Below are 25,070 nucleotides of genomic sequence, written 5' to 3'. Positions count from 1 at the left end.
ACTTTTCTTGATTATTTCTAAGAAAGCAGACTAAACATGTAGTTCTGACATAATGCAGCATCCCATTTTGATTTCTGGTTAGCTCAGAAGCCTTCACTGGCTGAAAAAAGTCTCTGAAAAGGGCAAAACTTTCTGACCTCAGGAGGTTCTGATAGGAAGAAGTAAAGCAATGAACACTGTGAGTTCAGAAAACATTGGAATAAATTCCCTGAAGCTCTATAACCACACTGGTGTGGGTGCTTGGAGGAAGGCATAATTTCATTCTTAAAGAATCTCCCTGTTTTTACATTCTTTCATTTCTCTTAAAGCTGGTCTTGCAGATGATATATTCCAGATGATTTTCTGCTTAATAGGAATCCTTGTTCACAAATTGATGCAGAAAATGTATTCACCATACATGTAAAAATAAGATGGAAAGGACCCATCTTGTTTTACAACTTTGTCTTAAAATTAATCAGATCATTTTCAGGAGAAGCAAATTTTTGGTTCTCACAAGAACTGGATAAATATTAGAGGTTATGAACTTTTTAAGAAATTCGTATTTCTGACATTTGGCTGCTTTTGATCTACTATTTTTCACTTGATCATCAGTAAATTCAGTTTCTCCAAATGTCCAGAAAGTTGCCAGAATGAAACGTATGGTGCTTATGTTCTAAAAGACTGTGTAGACAAGCGAGACGTTATTCAGAACCAAGATGATCCATTCAAGTTTCCTAGAGCATTTAAATAGCAAAACAATGGCCTTCAAAACCATTTTGGCATATATTTATGAGCTGAAATATAAGAAAATCATTACAAAGTTTGGGCTCATATTAGTTTTCTATCACTGCCAAAATTTAGTGTCTTAAACAACACAAAGTTATCATCTTATAATTCTCTTATGTCAGAAGACCAATACATGCCTAATCAGTTTAAAATCAGGGTGTCCAAGGGGCAGTATGTCTTTCTAGAAGTGCTAAGGGAGAATTCATTTTCTTGTCTTTCCCAGCTTGTATAGATTGCCCACATTTCTTGACTCATGGCCTCTTCCTCCGTCTACAAAGCCACAAATGGCAGGTTGAGTCTTTAACCATATCTCTTGACTCTCTCTTCTGCCTCTTCCTTTTAAGTTCTTTTAAGGACTCATGAGGGCTTCCCCAGTGGCTCAGCAGTAAAGAATCCACCTGCAAAGCAGGAGATCCAGGTTCAATCCCTGGGTTGGGAAGGTCCCCTGGAGAAGGGCATGGTAACCCACTCTAGTATTCTTGCCTGGAGAATCCCATGGACAGTGAAGACTGGCAGGCTACAGTCCTCGGGGTCATGAAGAGTCAGACATGACTGAAGCAACTGAGCATGCAGACACAAGGACTCGTGAAGTTAGACTACGCTTACCTAGATAATCCCAGATATTCTACTCATCTCAGAGTCTCCTGAATAGCAACCTTAATTCCATCTACTTTGTAAAGCAGCATATTCATAGGCTCCAGCATTAGGACATGGACAGCTTTGGGAGGCTCTTATTCTGCTTTCCACTGAGCTGTTCCAGCAAAACAAGCCATGCTACTTATAAATTTGAAGCCCCCCCCCCAATTTACATAATGCTCTCTGAAGGGGCCCTGGATAAATGATTACCAAGCCAAGGACCAAACATTAACTGGCATTGCTCCTTTTTATGAAGTGAAGACTCACTGTGATGATTTCCACCATAAGAAATTGTTGACAGATTCAGCTGTCTGTCCAGTTCTTTCATTACTCTATGTGTCCCCTCTGACTATCCTCACTGACTTAAAAGAGAAGTTAATCCTTCTCATAAACAGACTGTAGAAAATGTGACTAAATCCATCATCTCTAACTCATCAGGCATGTGTTGTGCATATCAATCAGAGGACAAACTGAAGCCTAGAAAATTGAAAGCTGGATGTAACGGTACCATGAATAAGCCTTGCTTCCAGCTGAAGTGACATGATGATGCCATTCCTCATATAGAACAGTTTTATTTACAGGATCACACCATCACCAAAAACAAAGATTCCTTTACCAAACACAATGTAAAGAAACTAACAAAGCAGTATCATTGTGACAAAAGCAAAGTAAGTCTGAAAAATAAGCTTGATGTCCTATAAGAAAATCTGTTTTCAGGACTGGAATTGTCAGACTCTTCTGTTGATTAAGTTTTGAGGTATTACTGCTTGCCCAGCTTTGCAGGATTCTGTCACTGAACACTGCCTATTCATCCTTTCATTTGACTTTATGAGTTGAGTAACTACTGTATTCCAGAAACCATCCTAGGTCAAGAAGCGAAAATGACAAGGAGAATACATAAATCTGTATGAGACTTACTTGAGAGTTTACAATTTCTTGTGAGAGTTGGTTGTAAACAAATAATGGTAAAATAGACAGATGGGTTGGGTGTTTTGGAAACAGAGGAGATAAAGTATAATTGGTTCTTGAAGAACAAGTAGAATTTTTCTAGCTAAAGAAGCTTTCTATTAAGGACCAGCATCGAAGGCACAAAAGCAAGAAAGAATATGATGTGATCAGATAATCATGACACATGTGGTTTTAGCTAAATCAAAGGCGAATTGGGGGGAAAAATGAGACTCTATAAAACAGACTAGGGTCAGATTCTGAAGGACCTTCTAAACCATATACTCCCAACTTTGGAAGTACAGGAACCAGGGAGATTAAAATAACAAGAGACCAACGGGAAGGGCAGAGCAGCCCTCTATGCTATAAGAAGGTAACCTGACAGCAAGGTAGGAAACATCTGAAAGCAAAAAAAAAAAAAAAAAATGCAATGTCCCTAGTTGTACAAAATTATACTCTAGAGATGGTAAGAGGCTTGAACTAAATGAGAATGAAGAGACTGTAACAAGGTTGAGAGACATATAAGAAGTAAGATTTTTTTTCTTAATTTTACTAAAGCACATGGACTTGAGTCATAGTCCTAGACAGCATATTAAAAAGCAGAGACATCACTTTGCTGACAAGGTCAATATAGTCAAAGCTATGGTTTTTCCAGTAGTCATGTACAGATGTGAGAATTGGACCGTAAAGATGAGTGCCAAAGAATTGATGCTTTTGAACTGTGATGATGGATAAGACTCTTGAGAGTTCCCTGGACAGCAGGGAGATCCAACCAGTCAATCCTAAAGGAAATCAGTCCTGAATATTCATTGGAAGGACTGATGCTGAAGCTGAAACTCCAATACTGTGGCTATCTGATGCAAAGAGCTGACTCATTGGAAAAGACAGTGATGCTCGGAAAGATTGAGGGCAGGAGAAGGGAGTGACAGAGAATGAGATGGTTGGATGTCATCACCGACTCAATGGACATAAACCTGAGCAAACTCTAGGAAATAGTGAAAGACAGGGAAGCCTGATGTACTGCCATGAGTGGGGTCGCAAAGAGTCACACACAACTGAACGACTGAACAACAACATAGACTTGAGTGGTTAAGGACGTCCACCAAAAGTCTTAAAAAATTAAGCGCCCCTGAAGTTTTATTTTAGTCATATTAGAGCTTTTCTATTTTCAAAGGTGACTTGGTTTACTCCACTGTTTTGTATTTTCATAGAGAGCACCACCACCATCATCATCATATTTTAGGACTTATAACTTTATAACTATAAATAACATATATAAGGATAATTTTTTCAATTTTCTAAGTACTTGTTCCTCACATCTATCCCAACTAGTGAGAAGAAGAGGAATTATCTGTTCATGTTTATAAATGAGGCAACTAAATTGCAGAAAGTGCTTCACTTAAGGTCACATAGCTGCTAAGGAACATAGCCAAATATAAAATGCACATTTTCTGATACCCATTTCACATGTTTGACATTTAATTTAATACCACACATATTTTTAAGCTCATACATATTTTTAAATGAGGTCTTGAGAGTTTAAGTAACATCCCCCAAGCATAGACAATGACTAAATGGTTTGGCAGGGAATCAGACTAGGGTCTGTCTAACTTCAAAGTCCAAGGTCATACAAGCTAGACTTTACTGCATCCCTACTCACCTTCTGGAGAATAACTAGGGAAGACTTCATGGACAAAGCAGCCTTTGAAATGTATCTTGAAGGATGTCTATAGGCAAGGAGTGAATTTCAAAACACTTAACAACTAGTACAGTAAAATATGTGATTAATCCAGGTGTGAATCAAAAATGTTAAATATATTAGCATACCTAAAGAACACAAGTAGTTGTTATGTGTTGTAAGCAATAGGGAAAATCATCTATTAGAGCATTTGATGAGCTCTGAAATATTTGCTGATTTTTAGAAATCACTGGCATTGTCTTCTGTTAGGACAGAATCATCACCCACACCCAGACCTGTTCATACTCAGGGAAAGCTGCCCACAAGACAGCCTTTTGTGCTTCACTCCTCAAGGCTTCTGGAGCTAAAAGGGCCAATGAAGTTTGCAGGATCCAAAAATGTACTTGATTAAGGACGCCCAGGGCTTCCCTGGTGGCTCAGCAGTAAAGAATCTCCCTGCCAGTGCGGAAGACATGGATTCAGTCCCTGGACTGGGAAGATCCCCTGGAGAAGGAAATGGCAACCGACTCAGTATTCTTGCCTGGAGAATCCCATGGAATAAGGAGCCTGGTGGGCTACAGTCCATAGGGTCACAAAAGAGTCAGACACATCTTAGTGACGAAACAACAGCAAAAGGATGTGATGGAAAAGGAAGGATTCTCCTTCCTGTCCCTCCAGGCCCTAGCCCAGCAGAGACAAATCTGCCAGCCTTACTCCTGCCTTCCTTAAATATTTTGACTCCTCAGCATTTTAAAAATTAGTTTTAATATTTTATTAACATCATTAATACTTATTAATATCATTATTAATATTTATTGTTAATAATAATATTTCACTGTGCTGGGTCTTCTTTGCTGTATGCAGGCTTTCTCTAGCTGCGGTGAGCAGGGGCTACTCTCCAGTTGCAGGGCTCAGATTTCTCATTGAAGTGGCTTCTCTTGTTGAGACACACAGGCTTTAGGCACTCAGGCTTCAGCAGTTGCGATGCACGGGCTTAGCTGCCCCGCAGCATGTGGAAACTTCCCAGAGCAAGGATTGAACCTGTGTCCCCAGCATCAGCAGGCAAACTCATCACTGGACCACCAGGGAAGTCCATATTCCTAGCATTTTCAATCACCTCCTGACCACTATCCTTTTTCCTAAAAATCCCCTGGAGATAAGACAAAGTTTTATATCAATCATTAGTCACATATTTCCCTTTATACTTTCAAGTGATCTTCAGGGATACAAGAAGATTCTGTATTTTTCTCAGAAAATAAAAAACCAAAACATAAGATATTAAAAACTGTTTATTCCTTTAAAACTTTTTTTTTTTTTTTTTTGCTATTTCATTCAGCCTTTTTATTTCCAAGACCTTCTTATTTGATTCTTAAATACTCAGTTAAGCAATAAATATTCATTTTCATGGAGATTGAGGAAGAGGGCGTTCGTTCCTTCAGAAACTGTCACGGTTTCTTTCATTTTCAGCTCATTTGGCTTAAGTCTTTCCAGGACTTTCTCTGGTTAATTGCATTACACTTGCCATTTGCTGCCCTTGCTACACCCTCCTCAGTTGACAGTATCATCGTATTTTCAAATGGCCCTTTATTACAGTGGAATTCCACTGAATGCAGAATTTGGTGGATTACAACAAGAACCACAGTCATTCAAAACTCAAGAGGAAATCAAGCTTCTGCGACTGTATAGTACCAGCTCAAAAGATTGAGCCCAAGACTGGGCCAAGATAAGCCAGGGTCATTTTTCATTATTTTAGAAGAAGACTACATTCCCATCTCCACCAAATAACACATCATTTACGCCTGCTATAGAAAATAATTTGAAGAAAAAACTTATTTTGCCATCTTTCAACTTTTCACAGTCAGTCAGTTCTCTTCGCTTCCTCCTCTGTTTCCCCTCTCTGTCTCTCTCCCTAACCACCTCTTATTCTCCAGCCTCAGAAAACATTTTTGTTAGGCCCTGTTTCCAAGTTTGGGGCTGAGAGTTGGTCCACATTCCGAGTTTCAGTGAAACCTTAGAGCCTTCAAATCCCTAAAACTGTTCTGGAATTTAAGTTCCTCCTCACAGTAGAAGACAGTCGGATCCTCTGTAATCTCTCTGTGCACCCTGGCCTTCTAAGGTCTCTTCTGAAGCAGCCTTGTGGATACCGCAGTTATTAATCATCGGTTTGGTCCCAAAGATGATCTTTTAGAGCATGACAAATCAAAATTAGCTCCCTGCAACCATGATGTAGCTCTCTGGAGTAGGTTGTACTCACTTGGAACCAGTACTGAGATGGAAGTGGCTAACTGGCAGAAAAGTGACAGGGTTAGTCACTCAGTCATGCCTGACTCTTTGGGACCTCATGAACCGCAGCCTGCCAGGCTCCTCTGTCCATGGAATTTTCCAGGCAAGGATTCTAGAATGATTTGCCATTTGCTTCTCCAGGGGATCTTCCCGACCCAGGGATCAAACCCAAGTCTCCTGTACTGCAAGCGGATTCTTTCCTGACTAAGCTACCAGGGAAGCCCCTAACTGGCAGAGGACTCCAAAATGTCATTCATTAAGACAAGTTATTCAAAATATTGGGTAATCACAGCATGCTTTGGAGAAGGAAATGGCAACCCACTCCAGTATTCTTGCCTGGAAAATCCCATGGACGGAGGCGCCTGGCAGGCTTACAGTCCATGGGGTAAACAAAGAGTCGGACACGACTGAGTGACTTCATTCACTCACTCACAGCATGCTTGCGTGTGTGAGAATAACACCAAAAGTATCTCTGTACATGCCTGCCCTTCCCCATCTCTCCCTCAATAGAATGGCAGGCATTAAATCAAGAAAAAAAGAGCATCATTCATATTTTCACTTAGTTTTTCAACAAATATGTATTGAGTCACTTCTGTGCACAGGAGGCTTGTGACAAAGAGCAAGGCAAACTACCACATTCTTCAGAGCAATGGCAGCAGCGCTTACCTGTGTGCCCAGGTATGGAGGCCTCCCTAGGCCTCCAGGTTCTCTGTGCACAGAATTATGCAAATGGATCAGGAACCCACTCCTGGAAACCCCAACATTACCCACCCCACCCGAAATAACCCATTCTGTGACTTGTATTTTCTTTTCAAATATTTTTATAGGGAAGCAGAATTAAGGTTGAGTTTCTACAAAGATAAGTCCATCATATTTTCAGTTATTACTACTACAAAAAATAGAAATACAATTATATATATATACACACACAGAATATAACTACTTTTACAAAAAATAGAAATATAATTCAATATCATGTTGTATTACAAAAGGGCCTAGAAATATATAGGTCAGAATTCATTAGATAATATATATATATATAAAATATATATAATGTACACTTAGAAACCCGATCAAAACAATGGAAGGAAATGAACTAGTTAGTCATGAAGAAAGAAGAGGGAAATTGGGCTTCTCATGATAACGTCAACATTAGGAGAGAAAGTCCACGTGTAAAAGAGTATTTGAAGAATGAATATAATTCTTTAAATTTTCCTGCATTAATCAGATGTATATAAGGGCACCATATTCTATTTTCCCTAAAACATTTTGAAAGTTTTCAAAGAAAAAAAGAAAGGGTGCAAGTTAATTTAAGTTTAATTTAACATATGGAAAATGTTTGATAAAAAAAAAAGTCACGTATAATCTAGCAGAGTCTCTTAATTTTAAAGGTTTGAGTTTCTGAAGGACTCTTTTAATTGGCTAAATCCCCTTTTAGACTTACTGAAAATTAAATTGGAAAACAGACTTTCTGTCTTGAATTGGTATTTTTAAATCCACCAGAAAGATAGAACTTTTCCATCTGTAGTGGGAAAGGACCTATAAATAAATATGTGCATATAAATTCATATATATACAAAAACATACACACACATTTGTTGCACATGTGTCTCCCCTCCTGACTCTTTCCACCCTAACATGCATCAGTACAGTGAAAAAGGAAGCACCACGAAAAACTGTAAAGTGAGATGTGGTAAAATATTACTGTGAGTGAGTGAGTTAGTTGTCCAGTCATGTCCAACTGTAGCCCGTCAGGTTCCCCTGTCCATGAGAGTCTCTAGGCAAGAATACTGGAGTGGGTTGCCATTTCCTTCTCCAGGGGATCTTCCCAATGCAGTGATCAAACCCAGGTCTCAAATCTTGCTTAATTATTGGACTGATATTTCCAGATGAGTGAATACTCAACTGCTAAAACCTTAAAGAAATTAAATTGTTTGTATTCCATTCAAGTATATGTAACCACTGTTGATGAAATAATTACAAGGTGCTATCTTGTTGGTTATGAAAATGAATGTGAAAAGTATTTCTAATCAAAAACAAATCTTTGCGCCAACAGTGAGAGAAAAAGAACTGAAACAGCTTGCGTTATCTACTAAAGCTGAAATATGCCCCATATGATCTTATTTGCATGAATGAAGAAAATTTATTTCTTACACATTTTAATATAGTAAAGGCTACATGGGATTTTCTATGTTTTCCAAGCTAGTTAAGAAGTCAAGAGTTTAGCATCAAGTCTATAACAAAAAAGAAAAGTAAAAATATTTGAGGATGTACTGAAAGTGTATTAAAAAATTAGCTTTATGTAAGTAATCAATACATTTCTGAAAACAGTAAATTATGACTATAAAAGAGTGTGACATCTTTACTAAAAATGTGGAGTAGCACATGCTAAATGAGACACTTGGTAGTTGTTTTTCCCCCTGTGATGTAATTCTGGATTAGAGTTACATTTTTTCCCCCATACAGCAGTAAAAAGCTTCAAAGGAAGGAAAGAGTGGGATGTGGTAGAATGAGAATTAGACAGCACAGTCAGCTGGTACATAAAATGATGAAAGAGACTAGAATAATATCAACATCTTGTATAATCAATCACTGCAAATGTGTCACCAAGTATGAGGCCATCTCCAGCTGTCAATGCAACCGTGTAGACAATCCGGGTAAGGGAGGAAGTACAGTACAGTCAAACATGCCTATCAACACTTCTTTTTTTGTCTCAGAAGAACAAAATTCTGAGACGAGACAAGTTCTTGGAGCAAATGGAAATTTATCCAAATGAGAATCAAATGATAAATGCCAAGAGAATATTCTTTCTTTGGATTTATTTCAGTTCTTTAATTTAACCAGCTGGAATGAATTTTCAAGTAGCATTCTGTTCAGCCTTTTGAAATGGAGGACTTTCCTGTTAATTGGAAAGTTATATTTCATCAAAGATGAAGACAGTGCTCTTGGCTTAGAGATTCTCTTAAAAAAAAAAAAAAGCATTTGGTGGATATTTACCATAAAAAGATTTCAGAACCTGTATTTCAAGTATGAAAAACTGAACTGTGAGCCTACACACCTAGCTGAAGAAAAAACAGAAAATTCAAATACCAGTGTTATCCTAAACTCTAAACTCTACGCAAAAATGCACTATCACTGTGTTCTCTCTCGAGAGGAATATGCAAGGATGTAAAACAGTTTAAAATATCAAGGGTTAATTTTCAGAATCAAATGTTGATATAACTGAGGTTTCTGATCTTCTAAGGTAAATGAATTGGGTAAGTCAACATATTGAAGCATTTTTAATTGTTACTTTAACATGTTTTATGGGGACTGAGATAACATGATTGTCAACTCAGAAAGATTTAAAGCAAGAAAATGAAAATTCACTAGGAAAAAACATTTTTAAGGCTCAGATTTTCTAAGCGCTCTACACTTATTTTCAACTTATTGTTGACTAGTAACTTATTAAAACTGTTATATTTAAAATTTTAATTGACACAAATTAAGAAAACTAATTTATCACAAAAGTGAAAAAATTTTAATTAAGTATCATGAAGTATTAAAAAATTAATTGTTCATACTTCTTAAAGGAATCACTCAAAATATAGTCTGGATGATAATTGTGTGTTCTGCTCTAAAATAATTTTGCGAGAAATCCTATCTGTAATACTATCTTACATACTTCAAGTTTGGCAATATGCATATGGTAGGAGTTTTCTAAGAGGCCATTCTACTGGGTGTTTTTTTCATATTTAAATGGCTGCACTCAATTTTTTTTAAGGATGATATGAACAAAAATTGATGAAAACATTCCATAGACTCACATGTATTCTCTACCTTGCTATATGAGGTGGTAGGCTATCTAGCAGCCACCACGAGTTGAGGGTGGGCCCTGAGGGAAGCAAGGCAGAGAATGAGCGCTGCAACCAGGAGAAACTTCATCCCTGAGATAGTCATTAGTACTTTGAGAAGAAGGATCTCAACTGAAAATTTCAGGGAGGACGCTTGACAGTGCTACAAGGCAAGCTCCAACAGTTTTTGAAATAGCAGTACTAGCCACATCACTATCTAAATTTCTGAAGATAAGCAATATACACATATGCTCATAAATTCACAAACAGTATGTTAAACAATCCAAAACTCATATCCAGAGTCAATTTTTTCTAAGGAGAGCCGTATAGTAATTTTACAAACTAGTCGTGAATTTCATGGTAGAAATAATGAACCAAATTTAATTGATTTAAAGCTGAAATTTACCAACACATTCTTTGACAGCAAATGAAAATCGGAATGTTTACGTGCTTATCCAGTAGATAAAATTGTATAAGACCCAAGATCTAGTTCTAAACACACTATGCAAACATGCTTAGATCAAGAAACTTCTGACACATAAATTGTACATGATTTAGTTTTCAAGAATTTTGTAATCTAACCTAATGTGCTGGGTAGAATTTCAAAGTCAAGTTAAGAAATTTTGCACTAAAAACAAAAAAAAAAATACAATGAAATTACTAATTTCAAATGAACTTTCAAACAAGAGTAGTTGATTCAAAAGAAATCAGCCCACATAAAAGAATATTAAATTTAAAATAGCTATATAATATAAATTGTAATGCCCTGTTATATTGTTTAAATATTGTAAAATAAAATACAGGATACACTTTACTTTTATAATGGGTAAATTGTGCGTATTGCAAATAGTAACACATTTGAGGGTTCTTTTTTCTCCTTGTACTTTTTAACTATTTTTAATACTGATGACTTACAATAAGAGGGCATCAAAGTATGCACTATTCAATATCTTTAACAGGCCCTTTTGGACTCTAAGTTAATGCCCCTTTTGAGTGCAAAAATTCTATAGGGTAGTATTCTGGGCAGCAGAAGCACTTTGATAGACTGGAGTTACCTTGGGAGAAAGGCATAAGAAAAGTTCGGTTGGGACATGGAGCCAGAATTCAAAATTTCAGACCCTATATCTTCAATGAGTAACAAAACTACTTAAACAACTGAAGGAGAGAACAAAATCCATAAAGACCTATTGACAACAATCAATAAGAAACATACTTGCTTTGGCAAAAGCAAGTTCATCATGCTAAGGTATTATGAATATATAGATTCTAAAAAGTTGTTAATATTACTATTTATGATATCTGCCATGAAGTGAAGTTATTAATAATAGAACTGCCTTCAAACCTCAGTGGGATTTTGAAATTTGAATTCATACAGTTTTTCTTCCTCTTTATCTGATATTAAATGTTAGCTAAATATAAAAATTTCTGCTGAATTCTATCAGAATGTTAAAAGTGTAATAGTAGTTTTAAAGGTCAAATGAAGTTTCTAAGTTACATATGAATGATGAAATACATAAATGATTTCCAAATTACATGTATACAATACGTCACCTCTAAGTGATTGTGAGAGGGGTGGAAATAATGAAAATTGACTTGTAGCAATAAAACAGAAGCCTGTAACTCATGGTGTAAATGAATGCGCTGACACAAAACATTTACTGCAAAGTACTCTTAGGTTCTGAAGAGCAACTGGGTGCTCAGGAAACTGGAATTTCAAGAGGTCAAGGAAGTATGTTCTCATCTTTACAAAACCTCTATGTTTTCTTGTGTTAGTTCACACCTGGACACTGTATTTTCTTTTTTTGCTTCTTTGTCCTCATCAGTTTCAGTGTAAATAAAACAAGAATACAAGGATGCCATGTCACATTGTGCTCTGTCAAAATAGAATGTGAAGGCAGTGAAGCGCAGTGGTTTTCCTCATCTTTTTCCTCATCTGAAAAGATGTTTTTCCTCATCTCTCCATGGAGGTGATAACAGAACTTATAGACACAGTACTTGCTCTTAGGAGTATGGCTGGCACTTGGACATGTTCATTAAATTGTAGTCATCTATCATTATTACTCTTACTATTTCTAAAAATTGTTATTGTTTTTGTTTAGTTGCTCACTGGTGTTCAACTCTTTGAGACACTGTGGACTGCAGGATGCCAGGCTTCCCTGTCCTTCACTATCTCCCAGAGTTTGACAGTTTTCATGTCCATTGAGTCACTGATGCCATCCAACCATCTCATCCTCTGTTGCCCCCTTCTCCTCCTGCCCTCAGTCTTTCCCAGGATCAGGGTCTTTTTTTTTTTTTTTTAAATCTTTAATTCTTACATGCGGTCAAACATGAACCCCCCTCCCACCTCCCCTCCCCATAACATCTCTCTGGGTCATCCCCATGCACCAGCCCCAAGCATGCTGCATCCTGCGTCAGACATAGACTGGCGATTCAATTCTTACATGATAGTATACATGTTAGAATGTCATTCTCCCAAATCATCCCACCCTCTCCCTCTCCCTCTGAGTCCAAAAGTCCATTATACACATCTGTGTCTCTTTCCCTGTCTTGCATACAGGGTCGTCATTGCCATCTTCCTAAATTCCATATATATGTGTTAGTATACTGTATTGGTGTTTTTCTTTCTGGCTTACTTCACTCTGTATAATCAGCTCCAGTTTCATCCATCTCATCAGAACTGATTCAAATGAATTCTTTTTTACGGCTGAGTAATACTCCATTGTGTATATGTACCACAGCTTTCTTATCCATTCATCTGCTGATGGACATCGAGGTTGTTTCCATGTCCTGGCTATTATAAACAGTGCTGCGATGAACATTGGGGTACATGTGTCTCTTTCAGTTCTAGTTTCCTCAGTGTGTATGCCCAGCAGTGGGATTGCTGGGTCATAAGGTAGTTCTATTTGCAATTTTTTAAGGAATCTCCACACTGTTCTCCATAGTGGCTGTACTAGTTTGCATTCCCACCAACAGTGTAGGAGGGTTCGATCAGGGTCTTTTAGAAAAGGCAAGGGACTTGCAGAGAAACATCTACTTCTGTTTCATTGACTACGCTAAAGTCTTTGACTGTGTTGATCCCAACAAACAGTGGAAAATTCTTCAAGAGATGGGAATACCAAAGCACCTTACCTGCCTCCTGTGAAACCTCTATGCAGGTCAAGAAGCAACAGTTAAAACCAGACATGGAACAACAGACTGGTTCAAAATTGGGAAAGGAGTACATCAAAACTGTATATTGTCACTCTGCTTATTTAACTTATATGCAGAGTGTATCATGTGAAATGCCGACTGGATGAATCACAAGCTGGAACCAAGATTGCCAGGAGAAATAGCAACAACTTCAGACATGTAGATGATACCACTCTAACAGCAGAAAGTGAAGAGGAACTAAAGAGCCCCTTGATGAAGGTGAAAAAGGAGAGTGAAACAGGTGGCTTAAAACTCAACATTCAAAAAACTAAGATCATGGCATCCGGTCCCATCACTTCATGGCAAATAGATAGGCAAAAAGTAGAAAGAGTGGCAGATTGTATTTCTGAAAATAGACAGCCTAAGTCAACTTCATCTTGATTATTACAATAGGATTACTAATTGGGAGTTTAAGGAGCAAAGAGAAGAGAGACATAATTAATCCAGCAGAGGAAAAGATTACAAGAATGGGGAAGATTTTTCTGAAGGTGTGACATGTAAGCACTTAAGTCTGAGTTAGATCCAGGGATACTAGAGAATGCATTCTAGGGAAATGCATCAGTAGGATTTGTAAGCATTGTGGGTTATGGTGAGTGATGTGCAGGGGTGACTGGCAAGAGCAGGATGAGGACTTCAAAGTTGATGACTGCATAAGCAGGGGCCCGGTCACAGAGGATAAGTGCGCTGGGTGCCATGGTAGGAAGCTTGGGTTTATCTTCTTTAACCTCTGAAAATTTACACTCAGTACCTTATAGGCAGGACAATCTTGTTTCAGAATCCCCAAAAGAATGGGGCATAAACAGATTTGTTGTTGTTGTTTAGTCATGAAGTCATGCTCGACTCTTTCTGAACCCATGAACTGCAGCACGCCAGGCTCTTCTGCCCTCCTCTATCTCCCAGAGTTTGCTCAAATTCATGTCCATTGAGTTACTGATGCTATCTATCTCATCCTCTGCCACCCGCTTCTCCTTGTGCCTTCAATCTTTCCCAGCATCAGAGTCTTTTCCAGTGAGTCAGCTCTTCACATCAGGTGGCCAAAGGATTGGAACTTCAGCTTCAGCATCAGTCCTTCTGATGAATATTCAGGACTGATTTCCTTTAGGATGGACTGGTTTGATCTCCTTAAGGTCCAAGGGACTCTCAAGTCTTCTTTAGCACCATGGTTCAAAAGCATCAGTTCTTTGGCACTCAGCTTTATAGTCCAACTCTCACATCTGTACATGACTACTGCAAAAACCATAGCTGTGGCAGACAGACCTTTGTTGGCAAAGTGATGTCTCTGCTTTTTAAGATGCTATCTAGCTTCGTCTTAGATTCCCTTCCAAGGAGCAAATGTCTTTCAATTTCATGACTGCAGTCACTATCTGCAGTGATTTTGGAGCCCAAGAAAAAACTATGTCACTGCTTCCACTTTTTCCCTTCTATTTGCCACAAAATGATGGATGCCATCATCTTAGTTTTTTGAATGTTGAGTTCCAAGCCATTTTTTTCACTCTCTTCTTTCACTGTCATCAAGAGGCTCTTTAGTTTCTCTTCATTTTCTTCCATTAACAATGGATGAACACCTCTTATATTAACCCTTTTCATTTGGTAGCCAAAATGTTGTTTCAGTCTTAATATCTTTGCAAACATGGGCTCAAGATAATTTCTCAAATTACAGCATTTAGCAGAGTATGTAATGATACATCAAATTATTTTTCTGTAAATAATTACTCAGAAGCATCTTGGAAATTAAATGGAAATACAATTGAACTAATTCATGTATTAAACAATGGTTGACCATTATACAACTCCAGAGGGTTAAGCCAAGTATAATTTATAGTCACCCTCCATATCTGTGGTTCCCCTGCATCGGGGGATTTAACCAACCAGAAGCTGTAGTACTGTAGTATTATTGTTGAAAAATATCCATGTATAAGTCGACTTGTGCAGTTCAAACCTGTGTTGTTCAAGGATCAACTATACAGAGTAGATAAAACAGGTAGCTTAAATTTCCATTTGGAGACATCGTCTGCCTATTTTAAGTATCCATTATACCATATTTGCACTGTATTTGAAATAAATTCCTAGGTTAAAATAATAGAAAGGAAATAAGTATTTCTGTTCTGTTAAACAACAAAAACCCAAAAGGTTTTAATGCATTTCTCAAGTCAATTCTACTTGGGCAAAATATAGCTGAGAAAGAATTTAGCCTTGCTGACGTTCAGCTCTGTTCTGCACCACTAGGTCAAGCTGTCCTGTGTTTATATAGCCCACAATTCAAAGACCTTTAAATATGTATTTACACAATAGATCATATTTGCTGAAGAAGTCATACTGTAGCAATTTCCCCTCCTTTGCGAAATTTCTTCAGTGATGTCTTCACAAAAAAGGAAAAAATTGGAATTTTCATCCTCTATACATAAAATTCAGGTCCAACTCTAGGTCCAAAAATCATCAGATTAACTCCCTTTTCACATCATTTGCGCCCTTTTGAAAGTATAAAGTCTTGGCTTCTCAAATGAATTTCCTTCTATACCCAATCGAATGAATTTCCTTCCATACCAAATTAAGAGAACTACCTAACAATGAATTTCGTACTTTTGATGAGATACTCATTTAACTGGCTTGATCGTAGATTCTGTGATATTTAGTCCTCAGTTCATAGAGTGTGGGATACATTTTTAGCTTTCTGAGAAAACTTAGTCTTGGAAGTTGAGCTACTTAAAGCTCAATAGCTCCCCTTAGTGGTACCTTGCAAGAAATTCACCAAGAAGCAGCTTTTATGACCCTCTATACACAGATATTTCTAAACACCCTGAAAATTGTGAACTGATATTCCTAATTTGAGTAATTCTCAATAAACAAATTCTACTTGTGATTCTAACGAGAACGATTCTTTTATTCATAACCCTATTACATTTAAAAAGATAACAGCATTTTCTGCGGTTTTTATTTTTACTTGGAACTTAAAGTATGTAATACACAATTTAGGAAATATTATTCAACACCACTTATTTTGTTCTTTTTTAATGTATTTACTTTTCAGTTCATACTTCTTTTTGAACATATTTTAAAAAGACAATCTGCAACTAATTTTTATCTTGTATATAGGTGCCTGTTCCAAATGTACCTAATTAGAAAACTTGACTTAAAAATTAATAGCTACAGTAAGTCAAAAAAACATACTGGATATCCATGGGAAAGTATAAGAAATTAAATTATCAATGCTGTGACATGAAATAAATTTTTTGAAAGCACATGTTTGAGAACATTGGACTTCTTTTGATCTCTAGTTATGGTTCTTAAATGTAGCTGCACAGAAGAATCAACTGGGAATGAACATGTTGTTAATTCCTGGGCACATCATAAAACTACTGACTCATAATCTCCAGGAGTGGCACTAGGAATCTATTTTTCAAAGTCATCTGTGCTTGGAAACCCGGTTTGCAGAAGGCCCTAGGAGATCTTTACATAAGTGACAATACCCTATTGTATTCATGGGCTTCCCTGGTGTCTCAGACGGTAAAGAATCCACCTGCAATGTGGGAGACCTGGGATTCAATCCCTGGGTTGGGCAGATCTCCTGGAGGAGGGCATGGAAACCCATTCCAGTATTGTATTTACAGAAAATAACTTCAGAATCTCAAAAATGTCACTGGCCTACTCAATTATGATTTGCAACAAATATTGAATAATATGTGGCTATATGGTCTTCACAGAGATCTAGGCTAAATTTTAACTACTCTTCAAAGTCAAGGCTCAAATGGTACATCACCATACTCATTTGATGGGTTCTTATTACTTTTAGAAGTTTCTGAAATAGAAAATAGCCTTTTCTAAACTAGTCACAGAAACACCCAAATTCTGCTTTGCTCTCAGATTCTGACACTTGCCCTTCTCCAGTTTTCAGTACCACTGATCCTCAGAACAAACTCCCAAAATGGCAAGCGAGTCCTGTCTGTGCTTCCAGCTTCTCTGGGTAATGCGCTATATATAGGCTCTGATCAAACCAAGGAAGTCTACTTCAGTTCCCCAGATTCACCGTGTCCTTGCGTGCCTTCATGCCATTGACGTATTGTTCACTGCCTGCTGTGCCCTTTTCCCCTCATCAGCCTGGCGGACTCTCATTAATTCTTTAAAGCTCAGCTTAAACATCACCCCGTCCGGGGAGTCTTTTTCGGTCTCCATCGGCAGAGTTCAATGCTTTCCTTGCTCTGCAACCAATAGATCTTGTGCACGCTACTATTTTTGCATTAGTGTGTGGCTTTATTTATTGTATCTGTCCCCATATCTCACTTGTATCTCCAGGTTTTAACACACTCCTTGGCAGGGATAGAGGCTTAATTCCTGTTTGTGTAATGAGTTAATAACAGTAGCCTTCATTTCTCCCATGATTAATATGTACCATGTACTATGCTAAGTGCTTTACAAGCACCCTTAAAAAGTTCAGCAAGTGGTAATGATTATCCCCATTCTAAATATCAGACAATTAATCCCAAGAGATATCAACTTGTCAAAAGTCACACAACTAGCTGGTGGCAGATCTAGAATTTGAACACCATGTTTTTCTGACTAATGTAGTGTTTAATGTTCTTAAACGTTACACTTCTGTGCTAGGACTAATTTCTTTTTGATGGTTTCTATCCAAACCCCGCCCTCATAGCTGGGACATGGAAGCATGATGAAGATTCTTTTAATCATTGGAGCACTCTACAACCCAACTCTGGTGCACGTGGGTGCATGCACACACATAATCAGTGAATGACAGAGCACAAGTGTATATGTAAGACTGTGATAACTGGAATGCATAGTTTGCAAAATCACCCAAAAATGTATAAAATAACTCCTGCCCACATCAATGAAAGTCAGCAGCATAGAAAAAGAAATCCCCTTTAATGAAAACCTGACAGGGTTTCCCAAACTGCATGTGATTTTTAATGGACTAGAGACACTCTTCTGCATTTTTATTTCTTGGACAAGAGGAAAACATATTACTTATGCAAAAGGATAGTTAGCATTTCCAACCACTAACACATGGCCTGTAAAAAATAATAATCTCATTTTTCTATTGTGCAATAGCCCTCTGTTAGGCAACAACAACGTACAACATGCTAGTTTCCTGTTACTTTAGTAGAGCCTCCCCTTTCACTCACCACCCAGACTAAATAGTTATTCCTTGGATAATAAAACTCTAATACTGGTTTCAAGCTACTTCCAAGAATGTTTCTGCCTGTGTTAAGAAATAATCATATCAGTTTGCTAATAAGCAGAAATACACTGTAAGTTGAATATGTTGTCACATGCAGCTAGCAAACATATAAATCAATCCATGACCAAGAAAGAAACTATATATTTTTTATGGTTGGGATCACAGCTGTAAAATGTTGGACCGTCATCAAGAGAACAATGTCAAACGCTGAACTTTTGGATGATTTCCATAAAAATAACATTTTGTTTAGGGTCAGTAGTTTTTATGGAACTTTGGAATGATTTTCACTGACGATATTTTTAGAGATGAACACTTCCAAAATGCTCTTCAAATGGAAGTATTATGTAATCTAACCTTTTCAGCCATGTTCTTTGGAAAATCAACCGCATATCACAAAAGCCAGCATCTCTCTCTTTCAGTTTGTACAGATTTATGAAAATTATAGTACACATGCAAGACAATAAATTAGCTTTTCAGTTTTCTCTTAGTTACTAAGTTCATATCAGCACTGAAAATGTGTAAAGGCAACGTGAAAAAAAAAGAAAACACCCTGAATTTCTTCTATAGAAATATTATCAATCCAGCAATAGTCTCTTTAGTGAAAAGAATGGTGAAATTCATGAATCTGTATACAACTAGTCAGCCCTAGACGTAATAGTCAACTCTAATATTTTTTGTTCTCTACATATCCCAAATAATTTGCGTGATATTTGATTTACGTGGTCTGAATTCTTATTTTTGTTTACTCTCCTTTTAAAGTCCAAACTTTGGAGATTTTTATGTTGAGCCCAACAGGCAAGTTTTCACAACATAACTGGAAGACTTTATAAATATAGTCTCAGACAAAGCTAGTTGTGGCATAAAAGCGAAGGAGACTGTGTTGGCTGAGCATACATATACAGTATTAATAATGTTGGTTCCTAGAATTCCATAACCAGAGCTCAAGAAAAGGAAAGCCAAACCACTGAATTCAATATTTGCAGCCTATTTCAGGATGTGAAAATATTTTGGTTCTCCCATGCAAATAATTTCTCGAAAATACTTTTGTTCAAAATGACTTTTTGTAGACTGAAACTAATTTCAGATTCTGCATGACTCAGTATGTAGGGATACACCCAATCAGAATTTCTTCCACACCCAGGTAGACTTGGTTCTTAGTTTTCACTTACTGTATCGATTTGAATCAGTAATTTTTCGCTGGGATATGTGTGTTAATGGAGATTGCTAAACCATGCCCCCAAAATCACTTTACAATGTAGGTTGTATGCGTAAAATGTTAACATAATAATAAAATATAGCTAATATACTCATTTGAAATTTAAAAACAATTCATCTAATGTGGTGCCAGACTCACTCACTTTGATCAAATTGCATGCTAAGTCATTTCAGTCGTGTCTGACTCTTTGTGACCCTGTGGACCATCGCCTGACAGGCTTCTCTGTCCATGGGGTTCTCCAGGCAAGAATACTGGAGTGGGTTGCCATGCCATCCTCAGGGGATCTTTCTGACCCAGGGATCAAACCTGCTTCTCTTATGTCTCCTGCATTGGCAGGTGGGTTCTTACCACTAGCACCACCTGGGAAGCCCATTGATGAAATTACTCTCTCCTAAAACTGCCGACAGTTACCCAAGGCCAATAGAATGAAATTTATTTCTTCGTCCTGGCCCCAGTCTTTCTTTCACTATGCTTCCTGCATCAAAACCTTTAAAGTTGTATTGATTCCACTTTTTAAAATGTTTCACACTGTGTATCTGAATAAATCTGTGCTTCAAACCCTGTTCAAGGTCAAGATTCTCATGGAGTCCAGTATATTTCAATAAACATCTACTCATTTGGTTGAGAGAAAGTTCCTGCCCTCATGGCTAATACCATAGGGTTATTAAGTCATAGTCGTAGTCAAACATTTCTTTATAGTCCAACTCTCACATCCATACATGACTACTGGAAAAACCATAGCTTTGACTAGATGGACCTTTGTTGGCAAGAAATGTCTCTGCTTTTTAATATGCTGTCTAGGTTGGTCATAACTTTTCTTCCAAGGAGCAAGCGTCTTTTAATTTCGTGGCTGCACTCAGCATCTGCAGTGATTTTGGAGCCCCCAAAAATAAAGTCTCTCTCTGTTTCTATTGTTTCCCCATCTATCTGCCATGAAGTGATGGGACTAGATGTCATCATCTTAGTTTTCTGAATGTTGAGTTTTAAGCCAACTTTTTCACTCTTCTTTTTCACTTTCACCAAGAGGCTCTTTAGTTCTTCACTTTCTGCCATAAGGGTGGTGTCATCTGCATATCTGAGGTTATTGATATTTCTCCTGGCAATCTTGATTCCAGCTTGTGCTTCATCCAGCCCAGCATTTCTCACGATGTACTCTGCATATGAGTTCAATAAACAGGGTGACGATATACAGCTTTGACGCACTCCTTTCCCAATTTGGAACCAGTCTGTTGTTCCATGTCTGGTTTTAACTGTTGCTTCTTGACTTGGATACGGATTTCTCAGGAGGCAGGTCAGGTGGTCTGGTATTCCCATCTCTTGAAGAATTTTCCACGGTTTGTTGTGATCCACACAGTCAAAGGCTTTGGCATAGTCAATAAAGCAAAAGTAGATGTTTTTCCTGGAAATTTCTTGCTTTTTCAATGATCCAATGGATGCTGGCAATTTGATCTCTGCCCTTTCTAAATCCAGCTTGAACATCTGGAAGTTCATGGTTCATGTACTGTTGAAGCATGGCTTGGAGAATTTTGAACATTACTTCGCTAGCGTGTGAGATGAGTGCAACTGTGCAGTAGTTTTAACCTTCTTTGACATTGCCTTTCTTTGGGACAGAATGCAAATAGGTAACTGCTACTTCGAAAATTTTGAAAACAAAATAGAACCTCTTATAGGAGTCAGATAACATACACACATTAGTAAGTTTCTTGAAAGAAGGTATTAATCTCTCAATTTTTTCTGACTCTTTACAACCCCTTAGAGTGTAGCCCGCCATGCTCTTCTATCCATGGAATTCTCCAGGCAAGAATACTGGAGTGGGTTGCCATTCCCTTCTCCAGGGGATCTTCCTGACCTAGGGATAGAACGTGGGTCTTCTTCATTGCATGCAGATTCTGTCCCATCTGAGCCACCAGAAATCTATTCAAAAATTTATATTAATTATCCACCAATAGCTATCACGTAAAATTATACTCATACCAAACTGACAGCAATAGAACCTTCTGGAATTCAGAACTATCAAGTATTAATTATATCATCGTATGTGCATGTGTTTCATGTTTGCGTTGCTTAAAGTACAGTACAACAGCCTTCACAGAACTAACTGGATGAATGATTTAAATAGGGGATAATTTCGTATCCATGGGCATGGTATGCAACCTAAGAGAAATTCAACTTGTCTTTAAAAACTTTGAAAAATGAAACTGAACATGACTGAATGCTTTTTAAAAGGTGTCTCCTTTCATTTCAGGAAGAAAAGGAAGGGAGAGAAAGAGAAAAAAACCTAGTAAAGAAGAAAGTAAAGATGCAATACCTGACAACAAAGGTCTGGAGCCCAGCAGGGAAACTCCAGAGCAACGAGAAAACAAACAGCAGCAGAAGAAACGAAAGGTCCAAGATAAACAACAGAAATCGGTGTCCGTCAGCACTGTACACTAGAGGGTCCCGTGAGATTGTCGTAAACTCGTAATGCTGCTATCTCCACCAGATGCCCAGGACAGGTGCTCTAGCCGTTAGGACCACAAATGGACAACGTGTCAGTTACTGCTCAGTCTAAACAACATTCCAGATAGTCGCTATATTCTTCATACAAGCATAGTTAACAACAAAGAGCCAAAAGTCCAAAGAAGGGATGCTTTTGAATGGTTATCTTACGTGCTGTGCATTTTTAAGAGACAAGGAATTTTGTACATAATCATCAATAGGCTAGAAGCTGTAACAACCTAATGATAACAGCTAGAGAAGCACCATCTTCTCCCCGTAAAGTCATGTTTTCAAGCTATTGCTTAAAGAAGCAAATGACAGTTCTGCAAACTGAAAGATGCTGTGTCCCTTCAAAAGAAACCAGAGATCAGAGGAGAGAAACACCTTTCAAAGGACAGTGTTGTTTTGTCCAGGAAATCTAGGGAGTGCTCAGATAGTAGGGCCTGGCATTTGGAATCATAGGAATTATCACCACGGAAACAATTGTTTTAAGCTTGGTTCTCTTGCCCTCATTTGTCCTTCTGCAAGAAGCATGAGAGTGCACATATTTTCAGGATTGATATACTGTATGGGCTTGGAGGAAGGCAAAATGTGGACTAAACCATAGAGCTGGGGATGATTTTTGTGCTTTACAAAACTGTGAAGGGTTGTGATTACCTGGAACAGGTCTCCAGTCTATGTCCGCACTGTGTGGTTCAGCCTCTGCTACCCCTTGGGTTATATGTCTGTAAACATGTACCTGTAACTTACTTCCAAAAACAAAATCATACTTATTAGAAGAAAATTCTGATTTCATAGAAAACAAAAACTAGAGCAAGGAAAATATAACATGTTTGCCAAGTCATGTGTTTTCTTTCTCTCTCAACTGGGAGGGGGAAAAACAATCTTATTACCTGCTTAATTGTCCACATGGAACTAAAAGGGATACTACTTTCTAACAAAGTGTATCTAATAGGGGGGAAAGCCACCACAATAAATATATTTGTTGATAGTTTTTAAAGTTTTGTTCATTTTATTGTTTGTTTTGTTAAAAAGTTGTTACTCTGAGAGATTTCCTGAAATAAGAAAGAGGATTGTGTATCCTATGGAATTCAGAACATATTACATTTCTCAGTGTTTGCTTTTGGAGTCCAGCCTTATCTGAGCTGATGGAAATTTACTTATACAGTATTAGAAGATACTTATCCCATTTTTCTTATTGTGATTAAAAAAATTCTAGTTATAGCTACAGGGGCCTCCCTAAATGGTTTCATTACTCCCCCTTTTTTTGCTTCAAAATTTGTATCTTTTCCTGTATGTCGGTTCCTCCGGCATCTTGAACATTTGGCCTTTTCTTCTGCATGTTTTTCAGTCTCTGGATCTCTTTGGGGAACTGAAGTCACCCTACCTGGAGGCTTCACCAGTATTTCAGAGAGGCCACAGCCAGCCTGGGGCAAGAGGAGACAGGTGCCACAGACTCTCATGACCCACCATAACCTTCCTGTTGCAATGGAAAGACACACAGCTACCCGTTCACCAGTCTTCCTAGCCCTCTAAAGAGCACTGCTTTCTGAAGAGCTGGCAATGAGTCTGGTTTCTAGCTGCCAATTTCTGGTCATTCTTTCTCCACAAACGATACTCTTCGTGTGGACCGTTTGCCTTAATTCTCTTTTCCTCTTCCAAGATATAAAATTTCTGAGTGATGTGTTCCTGCTTCTTATTCTGTATTTTCTTTTCTTGTCCACGTGAAATGTGTTCTGTACAAAAATAATCCAATCTTCAACTACAACATTTATGTCGCCAAGGAGAAACAAACATTTTCCTTACAGAGTTGTGTTAGGTGGAAGTATAGTCCCATCTTCTAGACCTTAGAGGTGGTTTCTATCACCATCTTTGTCCTCAGTCTTACCTAGTCAAGGCTATGTGGCCAAATAATTTTTGTGTACTCTCTGTGTTTATCATTGTCTCCATCCTTTCACAAGCAATGACTGAGAAGGTCTACATCTGCACGTGCAATGCTGAAAAAAGGTGAAATAAACCAGGACACGACAACCGTGGCAAGTGATTATCATGTCTTCCCAGGTGTTTTGACTCCAGACTTTTACTCTGTGGCCCCCAGACAATGGCAGATAATCTAAATCTCTGATGCAGGGCATAATTACAAGTAGAATTATTACAAAGGAAAAAAAAATGAAAACCAGCATTATAGTCACATATTGGGTGAAATGGGCTTCCCTGGTGGCTCAGAGGTTAAAGCATCTGCCTGCAATGCAGGAGGCCTGGGTTCGATCCCTGGGTTGGGAAGATCCCCTGGAGAAGGAAATGGCAACCCACTCCAGTATTCTTGCCTGGAGAATCCCATGAACAGCGGAGCCTCATGGACAGCGGAGCCTGGTGGGCTACAGTCCACGGTGTCGCGAAGAGTCGGACACGACTGAGTGACCTCACTTTCACTTTCATTGGGTGAAATAGAAGTGAAGACAAAGAAAACATCAACTTTAACTGCAGTTCTTAATCCACACGTAATTAGATTTTAAAGCACGTGAAATCATTATCATCTTCAAACTAGCAGCCTACTCAACTTTGGGAAAATCTGCTTGACTTCTGATAAAATTCCTGTATTAGTCACTGAAGGCATTAACTTTCTGCTCTGATTCTGTCTCTAAGATCTGGTAAACTGTTAATGGCGACAGATGGCTGGTAAAGACTAGATACAAAGAAAATGAAGGGAATGCAGCAATCTGCAGTAAATCTGTGTTTGATCCACACGCCTGTTCTGGTCTCCAAATTCTACTTTATAAGAGAAAGGAGGTCTTTTTTCTATCCAGTCATAGATAGCTGGCACTGCTTAATGACTGGCAAACTACTTAACTGCTC

At 38.0% G+C, this 25,070-nt stretch overlaps 1 protein-coding gene across 1 annotated transcript in view; it reads left to right on the top strand.

The window, feature by feature from the left end:
• The window catches only part of RSPO3 (R-spondin 3), a 94,660-nt gene extending 71,446 nt beyond the window's left edge, over positions 1 to 23,214 (top strand). Inside the window, exon 5 of the mRNA XM_004011136.5 lies at positions 21,982 to 23,214. Within this exon, the coding sequence (XP_004011185.1) occupies positions 21,982 to 22,169 (188 nt within the window). The 3' untranslated portion in view covers positions 22,170 to 23,214. The remainder of the gene's footprint in view (positions 1 to 21,981) is intronic.
• The last annotated feature ends 1,856 nt before the right edge of the window (positions 23,215 to 25,070 follow it).

Source organism: Ovis aries, chromosome 8 (genome assembly GCF_016772045.2).
Source record: "Ovis aries strain OAR_USU_Benz2616 breed Rambouillet chromosome 8, ARS-UI_Ramb_v3.0, whole genome shotgun sequence".
Lineage (NCBI taxonomy): Eukaryota > Metazoa > Chordata > Mammalia > Artiodactyla > Bovidae > Ovis > Ovis aries.
Note: the sequence above shows the minus strand (reverse complement) of the source record. Positions and strands in the feature narration are given on the sequence as shown.